Source organism: Homalodisca vitripennis, chromosome 3, assembly GCF_021130785.1.
Source record: "Homalodisca vitripennis isolate AUS2020 chromosome 3, UT_GWSS_2.1, whole genome shotgun sequence".
Taxonomy (NCBI): domain Eukaryota; kingdom Metazoa; phylum Arthropoda; class Insecta; order Hemiptera; family Cicadellidae; genus Homalodisca; species Homalodisca vitripennis.
Window position 1 is genome coordinate 82282222 of NC_060209.1, and position 14676 is coordinate 82296897.

The 14676-nt window shown below is 31.8% G+C and overlaps 1 protein-coding gene across 1 annotated transcript; it reads right to left on the bottom strand.

Annotated features, from left to right (window-relative positions):
- Positions 1–13020: 13020 nt before the first annotated feature.
- On the bottom strand, positions 13021–13971 carry LOC124358258 (S-antigen protein-like). Its single transcript, XM_046810551.1, has one exon. It carries the CDS (start codon positions 13969–13971, stop codon positions 13021–13023), a length of 951 nt encoding a protein of 316 aa, XP_046666507.1.
- Positions 13972–14676: the final 705 nt, after the last annotated feature.

The following is a 14676-nucleotide window of genomic DNA, read 5'->3' on the forward strand; positions in this document are numbered from 1 at the left end:
TTGCAGTCAATCGCGTTACACATTCACCAATGCAGACATGTTTTATACGTAGATTCGGTTTGGCATCTCTGAAGACAGCGAGACGGGAATTCAAGAAGTGCATTATGTCATTCTAAATTATAGATATTCATAACTACAGAATATTACGTACACTATGTAAAGATTAATTGAATACTTATTTTGACACTATAAAAGAACTATTTCTTATATCAAGAAATGCGCTAATGTAAGAAACCATTGAAGTCCCATCGCTCTCTGGATCTCTTGGTGTAAGAATTATGTGTTCGTGACGATAAAGGTAAGAGCGTTATCGTAAGGCTTCGCATTATCCTTAAGGACCTTTTTCCGTGCTCAGGAACTATATCCTTTGCGCCACAATGGCAAGGCCGAAGTGGAGTCCCTCGCTTTTATGAATTTGATTAATACTCTCAATATTTTTCTATTAAATGGAACTTTAATGCAATATTCTTTTTCGTACTCGAATGTTTGCTGAACAGTTTTAGTATTGAATGGTTCTTAACAAAGCAAAAATATGAGTAATATAGTAGGTTGCAGATTTTACATACGATTAGTAATTTCTGTGTGGTTAAATTTAACCATGACCTAAATATAACCGTAAACCTAGTTTGAAATAGGTTGATTGTAGCTATAAAGACTTAATTTAAAATACTAAATGTCGATTCAAAAACAATGAGAGTGTGTCAGGAAAATAACTGTTTGACACAGTACTTACACTAAAAATAAGATCGAGTACCAATCTTCTACCTTGCCAAATTTCCTAATAACATAGATACAGTATAAGCACAACTTATGATTATGTTATTTTAATTTTTAAACCTTTTAAAAAATGTAATAATGAAAGAGTTACGATGTCTAATAAAAGTTATTTTTAACATTTAATTTAGTTGTTTTGTAACTACCGTTTCTGTTCACAAAGTTGTTACAGAGTGATAGGATAAAATAAAATCCATAAACCGCAACAGTTTTTTTAAACGGCGTTATTTTGAATAACATATACGAGGATGACTGGAACCACAGACCGCATATACACTATGTAGAGAGAACCTGTTCATTTTCAATTTATACTCGTTTAATATAACTTGTGCTATGTTTTTATGGCTTTCTAAATGACAAAATTTTATCTAGTTATTAACATTTAGAATACAACCTCGTCTCGCTATTATTAATTACTTATGAAAATTTAGAATTTTTTAAAGGAGTTAAAACACTTTGGTTACCAACACCCTTGATAAAAAATAACAACTAATCGTATTTTGGAAGTATCAGTTTGCTATAAAAACCTATAATCGAACAAACAAAATGTTTTGTTACGATGTAAATTTATGGTTCCATATCTACATTTATATGTTACGATATATACAATTTTTTCTTAATTATTTTAAGTTTAGAATTTATTTTAATGTATACATTTTTCCTTTCAGTTTATTTAATTAGGTTAAGCAGTTTTGTTATTTTATTTTTGAAGTATAAGTTAATAATTTACTACAATTGTATCAAACTATTGTACATTTACTGAATACGATATGAGGTTGAGTGGTAGAGAGGGCTTGATAGCTCTAACTTCGCCTCTTTAATAAAGGCATTTTTTATTTAATTTTTTACCAAATATCTGAACATGGACAATTTAATACAAATAATAATCGATAATGATAAGAACTACAAATTAAATAATAATTTCACAAATTAATTTAAATTCGCAAGTTAACCAAGTTAAACATTTGATCACGTGTAATAGAGAAGTAACCTTCAGGAAAGAAAGAAGCCAATCTACAACTGGTTCTTCGTCAGATAGAATACTTTTCAACTGAGCTGGCAGATTCACGTTGCGTCTATGCCGCGAGTAGAGAGGACAGTCGACAAGAAAACACACCACTGTGACTACAGTGTCACATGTAGCCCAAACCGGCGGATCGTCTCGTCTCGACACATAAGATAACCGTAATTCAGCAGTGTGAAGCCTAGTGACAAGGCGACACAGCACCACCTCCTCACATAGGGTCCGCCGGTAAGGCATATAAAATCTTGGAAATAATTTTTTCTCTATATCTTTGTGCAAAACAAATTATGTGAAGGGGTATAACAAGGAATAAAAAACTAATTATAAAAGATAAGGACAATAAAAATGATACATCAACTGAAACAATGGTTTTTTCATTCGGGATTTTACAAATTCATCAACTGTCTTACTAGAAATGTTTACTTTTATTTAATGTTTTATGGTGCCAGCATCTTACTGATGACTGTAACACAGGCTTGACTCCTGGAATATGGAGTCTTGATTATGTGAAGACATCCAAAAAAGTCGGCGACGATTGCAGGAATCAAGTCTGTGACGTCATATTTCAAACGCTGCGCTAAGAAAAAGGTGAACTGGAGCTAAAATCATCATTTATATTGATTAATCCCTTCCCACAATAACTATTTTATGTGTAGAAAACTAGGTTGTCTTACCGTGCTTATTAATCGTGTAGTGCACTTAATTGTGCACATGATGAGACCATGAGAAAACCTCTTCCCCTAGATTACACCATATTTTATAGTATGGGTTTTTTATCTCGAAAAGATGTAAAGAGTTAATTTTGGCCTTCTTCGTCAAGATTTGTTTTGGATCTCTTTAGACAAACATAACTTCAGATTCCAAGAGTCAAGCGATATCTGTGACAGCGCCATACTCCGTTCCAGAACTGTACTAACTTCAACATTCACATCTTCCTGGCATCAATACGAAGGATTCCTTCATTTTTACTTAAATACTGAAAATTAAATCCATTACTGAACATCACTAGTAAGGCTGCTTGACGTCTGCAAATTGCGCGTCTCCACACTGCCGGATTTTGATGATCATTATTAGATGACGTATTTTTCAAAATTATTTCGTTCGTTGATTATTTCTAAGGATTTCCTTATTGTCTATGAAGAATAAAATCGATCGTTTTTCCTCGAATTCTATTTCCTGTTTGGTTAATTAACTGTGTGTTGTTTTGACTCATTTTCCTTATTTAAATGTTTTATTTGTATAATTATAAAACTAACTCGTGGCAAACGTTTCGTCACTCTCGAACCTAGAAGTATAGATACCCTAGTTAAACACAAATTAATTGGTACGGCTACAATAACTGGAGTTATATTACAGTGTTTTACGTTAATATTTGCATATATAGTTATAAAAGTATACTTATATATTTCCTAAATAGAACAATAGCTTTTTTATCGGTAAGAACGAAATAAAGGTGATAGTATTCAGCGCTTTTCAACTGAATTGCAACTAAGAAAACTCCACCCTGTAAGGGAAAAAAGAAAAAACAGTATAACTATTCTTTCTTAATCTGATGTAAAGTTTCCGAGTTATATATTTTTTTATTTTAGTGTGAAAATCGTCTAAAACGTGTACGTTTTTTTCGACCTTACCGACATAAAACTAGCAGTTATTGTTTGTAAATAATTTGATTCGTATGTATATACGCTGAAATATACATGCCACATTGTAGAGTAACTCCGCTTATTACATCTGTACTATTTACTGTGAGTTTAATGTTTAAACTCGCCTACATACTAATTTATTGGAGACTGGATGAGTCACAACTACATGGACTTACGAGGTCTCCAAACTGACACGCTTTTTTATACCTTAGAGAATTATACTGGATTTGAACGTTCTTCATTTTGATTTCGATTTATTTGTGCCGTATACTGATAATTAAACTTTGATCATTTTTTTTCAAAAAAATTATAAATATGTTTTATACAGTGGCCATTCTTCCATAATGTCTTCGCCTTTTTGTCTCCGTCCCAGTTATGGTTGTACGATATGTATACATAACGATTAATTTATGTATAAATTATATATATATATATATATATATATTTCGAGATTTTAAAATTTTGCTCTTAAATGACGCATATGTTGAATGAAAAACAAACTAATAATACCTATTGTTTTAGGTTTTCAAACATCAAATATGTTACTCTTTTCCAACTTATTGGTTTCACTAAAAGGCCAGTTAACTTAAAACTAAACGCCAAACACGCCCCAACTACCAAACTAAAACTAGTCCAAACATACTGTGGGATTCTTTTAAGTACTAAAATAAATTCCATAGTTTCTGTGGCGGGTAACCTGCAACTTTTGCACTGTAGCACCGGGAAGGCATAAACAAGATTAACGACACGAGCAAAGACATTCCCGGTAAACAGCACCCAGTTATACGGCAGTTTAGCAGAGTATTGTATAACACTATCCAGAACACATTCTATAATGGTGTAATAGTCTGTCTGTAGTAACTAGCGCAAGCAGTTGAGAACTTGAGGTCGAGTCAACTATTCTCTCAAACTGTAATTATTCTGATATTATAGCTCTAGTTACTTAACTGATGCAAATTCTATTTAGTAAATATGTAACAGCAATTTTCCATTCAAAGTACGGAAGAATGTTAATTAAATAGGAAACAATGCATTATGTGAAGGGTATTACTAACGAAAGATAATTTGAAAGAAAATCAGGATTTATTGATCACCGTTGTTACAAAAATAGAACACTTCTTTTCAAAACTTTGAAACAATTCTTTTCTCTGGGTAACAAAAAACAGACCTTAAGTCACTCTCATCTTGTGTACACAGCATGTATACCATACACAAATTTGATTTGTGCAGTAATAACTATTTTCCTACACTTGACTTTAACGTATATGTTTGACTTTGTGTCTCATATTATTTCAGTTGTATACTTAGAGTTTTATAAGTTTATCGCACTAATTTATTACTTATAAATCTTTTATTTATTGTTTTTGCCTCCTTAACTTGTTTCTTAAAGTGTTTTGACACCTTGAGGAGGGTATGGATCATATACCACAAAACGCAGTGTTCTATTCTTGTAAGATATATCAATGATAAGTATCTTAAGTTTTGATATGTAAACCGAATGTTACAATAATTTATTAAAATATTATAAATGTAACATTTCGAGTTCGGATGCTCAGTTCCTGAGAGAAGAGAGGTGATGCTTTGGGTGTTTAATTGCATTAGCCCCACTCTTCCAAGATTTTATCGAACCCTTCTTCTATTTCTGCTTTAATTTTTACAACGTTCATTTCTAATTGTCTGAGTTAGATAAATCTCGTTGGAAATTTAAAGATAGATTTCGATGAGGTAATATATCAATTTAATTATAAAAACTATGTTGAGTTTGATCAAATGTTGTACTGTTTGTAGAATTGTTACAGACAACAAATGAGAATAATTTAAATAAAAAACAAGATAGAGTCCCTTTATGCCCAAAACGTTGTATATACTAACTAAACATACCTTATGACACTTATTTTACGTATGTCATGTACTTATGACTAGGACATAAGTCTTGCTCGAGGAGTTGACATTTTTTCATTTCTGTTTGTCTGTCCGCACGATATCTCGAGAACGAATATACTTTAAATTTTCCATTCAGCTTCATTTCCATAGAAACAACATCAAGTTCAATGATGGTTCTTATTATTCCATCGAATTTGGCTGATCGCTACAAAACGTATTTACATTGCTTTTATGCTATCATGACGGCTAATGAGAAATTCGCAGTATAAATAAATCCTTGAAAAAAAACTGAATAATATTATATGAATTATTACATACTATTTACATAGTTAAGTATAAACATAGACTCACATAAAGTACTTGCTCCACCGGGACTCGAACCCGGATCTCTCACTTTAAGGGTGAATGTGCTACCATTACACCACAGAGCCCTTACTTTTTACGATTCAATTATTTTGTATCTGCTAGTTTCTTTCACATATGTGTTTAAATAACCAAACTAACATATAATTATGATCGGAAGACCAAATACCTGTCAAATGACTTTTATTAACATGCATTACATTTGTAAAAGTGGCAATAGCCTAATTTAATTTCAATAAACATTGAATCAAAAAGTAATTGCTCCTCCGAAACTCGAACCCGGATTTCTCACTTGCCGGGTGAATGTGCTACCAAGTACATATAAATATATTATATCGGATAAAACCTTTCCAGCGTTAAGCAGCTATTAGCATGATATTTTGGTTTTATGTTTCAAGAATATATTAAAATCCTTTATCAGCAACATAAGCCATACAGAAACAGACTATAACCGCAAATTATTTGCCACGAGGAGCGACTTCCTGGCAAACTATCACGGAACTTTATATGGCAGTTCCAGGCTTTCAGAACTTGGGCAATTACTTTATTCATTTATCGTCAGACAGTCTGTGAAGTTTATTTTATTTCCAAGATACTAAGTTCTCCTTTTGAATTATTCTGAACGTATGCCCTAACCTGTGTATTTACACTTACGGCCTAGTTAGTAACTATTTTTACATGAAACAACCATAAGATTGCAATTACTTTTATTTATTAATATCAGATTAATAAAACCAGCTGTTGTGATAATATGGCTTTATGAGATATTTATTTTTTCATTTATTAGAAAAAATTTCAATTAGACACATAATTTATTTTAAATTACTTAAAATTGTATTTTTATAACTAAGGATATAAATATTTTCATAAGCAAGTAATTTATTTTAAAATTTTATTTGGTTAAACAATTCTATACGAATGAACAGCATGAATATAGAAAGTTTGGCTATCGTCGTTATATTATGCTAAAAAAAGGTGTTTAAAATTGGTGAGTGCTCTGAGAGCTATAAAATATTTTTAAAACTTCCGGTGGCTTAAATTACTATGATTTTATATTACACTAACTTGTCGGTTTTTAATTGAGGTGTATTTATATTCCGATAGGAGTTGTAACATTGAAGTAATTATGTTTTAAAACTGTGTTAAAAATATCTAGTTTGATATGCATGACATTAAAGCTGATAAATAAACATGATACTAATTGTATCAAATGTAATATAATGTATTTTAGTATTAAAATATGTTGTGATTTAAATCCTTTACTTAGAACCAACCACAAAAAAAACACAAAAAAACTTGAAATCAAAATGTACGAAGTTTAACCAATCACTCCTGTGGTTAATCAGTGCGAAAAAAGCGAGCATAGACTCAATTTAGGTTTGATTCAATAACACAACTTTAACTTCACACATAAATTAAGTCATAAGTACTAATAGACATGAAATAATTTTAAAACCCTAACAGATGCAAACAACCTATAAAATTTTTAGTTTTTTGTTTTCATGAATTGCAAATAACTTATTTATAACAAATATTTATTCATAGTTAAGTTTTTCTAGTTATAATTCTGATCAGTATGTATTAAGTTGTATATATTATTTTAAAATTTGAACTTTGATATTTAAAGAACGAATAAGAATTTTTTAAACCTCCGGTTTATAACAACAATAGTAAATTTTAAGTTTAATGAGGAAAGTTTAGAGAAATAAGCATTATCCTTTGAGTTTTTTAATTGAAAATTCTTTCCTCATGAAAAGCAGACCTCAAAAATATTTATACGCCAAAAAGTATGCCAGGTAAATATACCAGCAAGCATTCAAAAATTTGCGAAAAGTTTATATGATATACCTAATGACGCAATTAAATAGTATTCGCAAAAACAACTCATTGTGTGAAAAAAGTATTTTTGTAATAACATATAACAGATTTTGTTTTATATAGTAAATGGCGTAGTGATTAAGGAATAAGTTTAAAGACAAGATAAAGGTGAACGTAAATCAAAGCCAGTATTTCATCAAAGCTATACAAACTACTCGGGCAGGCTCAGTTTCAAGGGAAGTAACAATGTCCCAGCTTACACAACAGTTTGACGTAACTGTCTCCAAGAAATGAGATGACGACAGAACATCTATTATAAGGGAAATTATCTCAGTTTCTTGTTTTCTACTTCTTTTCTTCTTCATTACTATAATGTTATTTTTTCATAATTTCATCTCACTACATCAATATTTTATATACTTTTCCTAAATTAAATAAAAGATTACTTTTTTAATTTTATAACACTTTGCATGCAACAACAATATGTGAAAACCTAACGGTAAAAATAAAAATTGACTACAGTTAGACAAGATTATACCAAAGTTGTGTTATACCATTCATTGCACACGAAATTCTTTAGAACAGTTCCAATAGGTTCTAATTTCTACGGAACGTTTTTAAACATTTTCCAACGTTAAAGCGAAACAAAAAACGATACATTCGGTGATTAGCACTAATGCAGAAAGTAAACTAGGCTGCAAATGAGACCAAAGAGAACAAATCATAAAAGCGTAGTTACATTGTTATAAATTACTCCAAGAATATAATATGACAACCTGCACGAAGAAATATGGGCTGCAGTATACAGGCCTGTATAATCGGCCTCCACAACAATCGAATCAACTGTCGATTAGTAATATCTAAACTATAGAATATAAAACAATTGGCCTATTTATATTTAATACTTGTCAGCTGTTTTTATTTTACAGAGTACGAATATTGTTTGATAAAATCCAGCCTTTAACGTAATTCAGTTCGACATTTTTGTTCAAAATTAATTCAAAGTAAAATGATATTTATAAATATAAATAGCTTAGATATATTTTAATTCATCATAGATACATTACTCTTTAAGATTTAAAAACAGCCTAATTATACTATACTTTGAAATACCTGTAATTTAATTTGGTTTTGTGTTTATATCAAAGATTCGTTACCCATAAATATCGATGATCCGATTGTCTTAGTGACCGATAATTATACTGCAGCAGAAATATGTTAGACACATCAAGGTCTCATTTAAGAATGAGAAATAGCATTGGGAAAATCTTGTTATTAATGACTAGTTCAAGAAGTATTTCAACATGGACTTAAAAATTGTACCAACAGTTATATAAACGATACAATACCTGTTTATCACATACTACGATATCTACTAGTATCGTAACAAATAACCGCTGATTGCTGACCAATGGCTTACTAATGGTGATTGTCAAACAAATTGGTGGCAAATCAGGAAACGGATGCGGTCTATTTTACTTGTTCAGTTTACACTTGTTTTTAAAGCCATAATGTAACCCTGCACTTATTTATCACAGTACTCTGTTCATGTTGATTGTTGTATTTTTACTCCGTTTTTGACTATTGATAACCAGAGTGGCAATATTATGCTCCCAAACTTTATACAAAGTATTTTCACGTTCCTGAGGTCCCCAGAACTCGCAAGATAAGTCGGCGAGTGACGGCCTCAACTTTGCGACAACAGCACACAGACAGAGTGACGTAATCAATAAGTCGCCTGGGGCCATTTTCGTCTCATATTTCATCCACCGAGCTCCATTCTATGACCGACTAAACAGGCCGCTACTTTTACCCTGTCGAGTAACACACGTTTTATTTTATTGGAAAAGTTTACCGATAAACTCTAAGATTCGTTCAACGAATCGTAATTTTCATTGTCATTAATTCTTTTAGTGTATTACAATAAAGGTAATACTTTAACATTTTTATTTAGTTAAACATTATTTAATCTTGACACAAATTTTTAAGTTTAAAATTGGTTGTCCAAAAACACTAGTTTTTAATTTCGCCACGCTCTTTTCCAAGCACTTAGGGACAAATTATCTGTTATACGTTTGTACCCGAAATCTGAAATACAATACAATCTTATTAAATAAATCTTGCTGTAACTTTGGTATATGCTCGTATTATTCACGCATAGTATATTTAATATTTGATATTTTAATCTTGTATATTATAAATACAGTATACAACTCTGACTGTATATTATCGTAGAAAAACTATAAATTAAATGGGGAAATGTCTGCAATTGATGGCAGATTATCGTACTGTAACCTAAACGTTTATTTGTCCATGTTTTTGTTTGAATATGAATAAGGAATACAAATAGTAATAGTTCAGATCTACATTACTACCAAGTATACTAATGTGATTTTTTTAAACAAGTTTAGTTACAATATGCACATATTAAATACTAAAATTCAACAACAATACTTGTTTGGAAAAATATGTGCCATAAGAGCAAAATATTGTTTAAGTTAGTACTTTTATTGTTAGTAAATGGTAATTAGTATTTAACAAATTTTGCTGTTTAACTTTAAAACCTTTATACAATTTACATGCCCATTGACAGCAATTATATATTATTGAATTTATTTAATATGGCCTAAATTGTTTTATTGTTAATTAAAGCATAAACAATATTACAATAAAATATACAAATCTATCAGTAAGTTTCAAAAAGAACCGTCTCTAATTTATTCATCTTTTAGATAATCTATATACATACAAAAGGCGGGTTATTTACTTAATGTATAATTCAAGAATGGCTGTGTCGATATTTTAATTGTCTCCGATTTTATTTATTCTTCTTTGTCCCAAAAGGCAGAGTAGCTATTGAAATATTATAAATATTCTCATGAAAATCAGGTAAATAGAAAAAGTTAAAATTCAATTGGGGGAAGATGGGGACACCTATCAAATGCCTGTTTATTTTAGTTCAGTTCGTACCTGGCACACTAATCTCGTCAGATTGGCGTTTCGAAAGAACACAGGCAATAATACCAAATGATTGGGTGATCTGAAAAGTTATCTCGAATATTGTGTGTATACATATTTTCTTCTTTGGTACTACAAGACAAATTCAACTATGGCACCTTCCGTATATTGCAAGGCTAGAAGTAAAGGTTCTTTAACCGAAATAGGTATCCAAAACCTATGTATTTTCTTGATCGGGGCAACAACGGAACTCAGCTGTGGCGTCTAAAATATAATTAATTTTAACCGTAAATGCTCTTACACGTGCAAAACATGATGTGAGTCTCCACGGACATTGCGATAATATGTACCTTATGTATGCGTACACGCTTGAAACATTCCACATGACTCAATCATATTACATCTTAAATGCTTTTACTAAATAATAAAATATTTCCATTTTAGAGAACTACGTGCAATACCGCAGGTGACAGCTTAACTTCCATAAAAATAAATACAAGAAAATTCAAGCTTACATTCTTACAGTGCACTTCAAGATTTCTTGCAAAAATATTTCATATTTCAAATACATTTATTATTCTTTTATCAAAGCACGCTCATAAGATAACTCATACAATATAATTATTTAGATAAAGGATTTTCATTCGGAACTAACTACTACAAGAACTGTGTATATTTTGTAAAAATCTAATTATTTTCCAAGATCATAATATCTTTATACTTATACGCAAATACGTGAACTGTCGTTAAGTTGAATTCGGTATCATCTGGGACACATAGTTACGTGACAAAGTAGAAATATTTTATAAAACCTTGTAGGCTTACATAAAAAACCCTCCATCTAATATTTTTAAAGGTAAAAACAACCTAACTTCGCCTGGTAAAATAATACATCTTTACTTTCACTTTTACTTTTAAAGGTCCTAGGATTTTTTCGGAACCTAAAACCTTGTAGGCTTACATACAAACTCCTCCATCTACAGTACTGACGGAGGTAACGTGAAGTAACCACCCGCTGAAACCAGTGGGACATTGCCTCATTATGCAATACCACGTTCCCCCAGTGCTAAAACCGGGCAATTTCCTTTTACGGCTATTATCTTTTCGTGTTGATGGTACAGCTTCGTTTTTAACGCTCTGGTTTTTAACTCCTCCCATACGAGGTGTTGTGCTGATGTGTTCGATAGTTAACGTAGTACTGTAGGGAAAAGTAAGTGGAATAATCAATATCGTATGTCATTTGAATTCGTCACCAGAGCCATCTGCAATTAAAATTCGATGGCATAAATTTGTTATATTATTACTGTATATTAATCTGATTATTTTTGTGCCTAAGTAAAAATCTATTTTTTATCATACTGTAAAAAGAACAAGTGTTTCAAATACAGTAAGTCATCTTAGTACATAAATTAATTTTTCCGTAACCTTAAACAATTATTTAGCACACAGTTTAGGTTTTTTTATGCGCTAACCTATATTATTATATGCTGTTTTTTCCTTTACAAGTAAGCTGAGTAACGTGTGCTTTTTATACTTAAACTCGGCAGTATGATTATGATGAGTAATTACATAATGAAACTTAAAAAAATCGTATACAAATAAAGTTTTGACTTTGTTTTTATAAGATAAAAAACGCCATTCATCACAAGTATTTTTACATTAAATCTTATTTCTGAACTCGTTTTTGAAAAAGCAATTTCTCGCCAAAAACAACACTTTTTGGTACTAGTAATAAAAACTATTTTAAAGCTTTGCATTATGTGCACAATATTAGTTATTACTTAAGTTAGCCGATCAACGGTCTAAGCCTGCCTATTCCAGTTTACTTATTTTTTTAACTTCTCGACTTACAATGTACCTTCCTTCTGAACTGACCTCATTGGACATCCAATGTGTGGAGATTGTCATTAAGCAACATTCATAGGTACCTAGTTGCAAAGTTTACCTAAATTAAATAATTATGAATAAAGTGCAAGCAAAATGGCATACACGTTACTCTAGAAGTATTATTCTCACGACTACTGTTAAAACTAAACTAAACACTAAACTAGGCTAAACAATAACTTTATTCTCATATTTCGGTGTTGTGTACAACATAGGTGATACAGTCGGTTTAGAATTTTTTTCTTTTTTGAAGTTTTTCTTTTGAATTCAGAATCACGCCCCTTTAAAATTAATTTATTTACAAAATTAAAAACTGTAGGCATTTAAAGTATACAATTTGGAAAAAATTTTACCATGGCTAAATAAAAATAGATGATTATGAAAATTTAAAATTTTTCCGTAATGTATATTTGCCACTTCAGGATCGTTGTTTTGTTTTATGAACCAAGAAAATTACATTTTTATATAAATAATTACATACAATACTCATTTTTAATTACATTATGTTTGAAATAAAGCATTATTAGGCATATATTCATTTAAAACAAACACTCCAATAATATTAAGTTTTTTTATTTTTGTAAGGCCTTTGGTACTCAATGAGAACATCTTCATAGCCACATAAACATATTAAATTTGTTAAAACTGATCTAATATTCCCTCCAGGCATCTTTAATATACACAGTGTAAACATTCATCCCCGAACCTCCAATAGTTTTTCTGACCATTGAACATGGTTCCTTTCCAATTATTGGACGTTTTCTCTTTCTGATCATTAGTCATGGTCCCTTTCTGACCATCAGACTTGGTCCCTTTCTGACCATCAGACGTGGTCCTTTTCTGATCATTAGACGTGGTCCCTTTCTGACCATCAGACGTGGTCCTTTTCTGATCATTAGACGTGGTCCCTTTCTGACCATCAGACATGGTCCCTTTCTGACCATCAGACGTGGTCCTTTTCTGATCATTAGACGTGGTCCCTTTCTGACCATCAGACGTGGTCCTTTTCTGATCATTAGACGTGGTCCCTTTCTGACCATCAGACGTGGTCCTTTTCTGATCATTAGACGTGGTCCCTTTCTGACCATCAGACATGGTCCCTTTCTGACCATCAGACTTGGTCCCTTTCTGACCATCAGACGTGGTCCTTTTCTGATCATTAGACGTGGTCCCTTTCTGACCATCAGACATGGTCCCTTTCTGACCATCAGACGTGGTCCTTTTCTGATCATTAGACGTGGTCCCTTTCTGACCATCAGACATGGTCCCTTTCTGACCATCAGACGTGGTCCTTTTCTGATCATTAGACGTGGTCCCTTTCTGACCATCAGACATGGTCCCTTTCTGACCATCAGACGTGATCCTTTTCTGATCATTAGACGTGGTCCCTTTCTGACCATCAGACATGGTCCCTTTCTGACCATCAGACGTGGTCCTTTTCTGATCATTAGACGTGGTCCCTTTCTGACCATCAGACATGGTCCCTTTCTGACCATCAGACGTGGTCCTTTTCTGATCATTAGACGTGGTCCCTTTCTGACCATCAGACATGGTCCCTTTCTGACCATCAGACGTGGTCCTTTTCTGATCATTAGACGTGGTCCCTTTCTGACCATCAGACATGGTCCCTTTCTGACCATCAGACGTGGTCCTTTTCTGATCATTAGACGTGGTTCCTTTCTGACCATCAAAGGTGGTTCTTTTCTGACCATCGGGCGTGGTCCCTTTCTGATAATCGGACTTGTCTCTTTCAATGAATTACTTTAATTTTCTTAATTAATAATGTAACACTCTGTTTCCATTATAATGTAACACGTTATCAATTTATAAACTCACATTGCTTTAAACTTTAAATGCTTCTAGCTATGAATTTTAATCTTTTCATTACGAAGAAGCTTTATGTTGGATTCTGTAGACTCATCACTCTAAACGTAATATATTAATACTTTAGAGTCCCAGTGAAAGAAGTACTTTTGTGTATAAATATTTAAAAACTCTTTAATCCTAATTGCAACTGATACAAATTTCATGTATATATCATTTATTGCGCTACTCGAGTTAAGGGTTGCAGAATAACTATTATATTCCATGAGAAACTATAAACAGGTTATTTAAAATCAACAAAAAAGTAATAGTCACTTCAAAACCTTTTTAAAATAACACTGTTTGGACTGGCATAAGGACATTTGCCTAGGTAAATGCAAACTAAACGTGTACAATTAATACTACACGTGAAGTAGAAACCCAGTAATGAACCCACTTAGAGCTCACTCGCAGTAGAGTGCAGTCTATCAGATGTGCTTTCTCTATTATTAATTTAGAACAAAC

What these genes read in the sequence shown, in the direction of transcription:
- LOC124358258 (XM_046810551.1), bottom strand. Translation starts at nt 13,971, where the DNA reads ATGTCTGATGGTCAGAAAGGGACCACGTCTAATGATCAGAAAAGGACC.